This window comes from Apis dorsata, unplaced genomic scaffold (assembly GCF_000469605.1).
Source record: "Apis dorsata unplaced genomic scaffold, Apis dorsata 1.3 scaffold_598, whole genome shotgun sequence".
In the NCBI taxonomy this organism is placed as follows: domain Eukaryota; kingdom Metazoa; phylum Arthropoda; class Insecta; order Hymenoptera; family Apidae; genus Apis; species Apis dorsata.
This window is the reverse complement of record NW_006263802.1, coordinates 46,598-46,820: the sequence shown is the minus strand read 5'-3', so window position 1 is coordinate 46,820 and position 223 is coordinate 46,598. Positions and strand designations below refer to the sequence as shown.

At 25.1% G+C, this 223-nt stretch overlaps 1 protein-coding gene across 1 annotated transcript in view; it reads right to left on the bottom strand.

Annotated features, from left to right (window-relative positions):
- The window catches only part of LOC102680141, a 21,889-nt gene that overhangs the window by 6,648 nt on the left and 15,018 nt on the right, over positions 1–223 (bottom strand). The window contains 2 exon segments of the mRNA XM_031513149.1: positions 1–114; positions 207–223. The exon segment at positions 1–114 is cut by the window's left edge and continues 166 nt beyond it. Coding sequence (XP_031369009.1) covers positions 1–114; positions 207–223 — 131 coding nt within the window.

The following is a 223-nucleotide window of genomic DNA, read 5'->3' as shown; positions in this document are numbered from 1 at the left end:
TTTTTACTTTTTTGTACAGTTTTACGAATATCATTTTCATCAGATCGTTTACTTTGTGCAAAAACTTTACCCACTAATCCGGGAAAACAAATAATAGCCAAAAACCAATGAGCACTGTAACATTTTTATACATAAAAATTAAATCTGTTATTTAATATTTTAATTTAAAGAGAAACAGAAAAAAAATGTGCAGTAGATAAACTTACTGTTCATTTATAGGAAT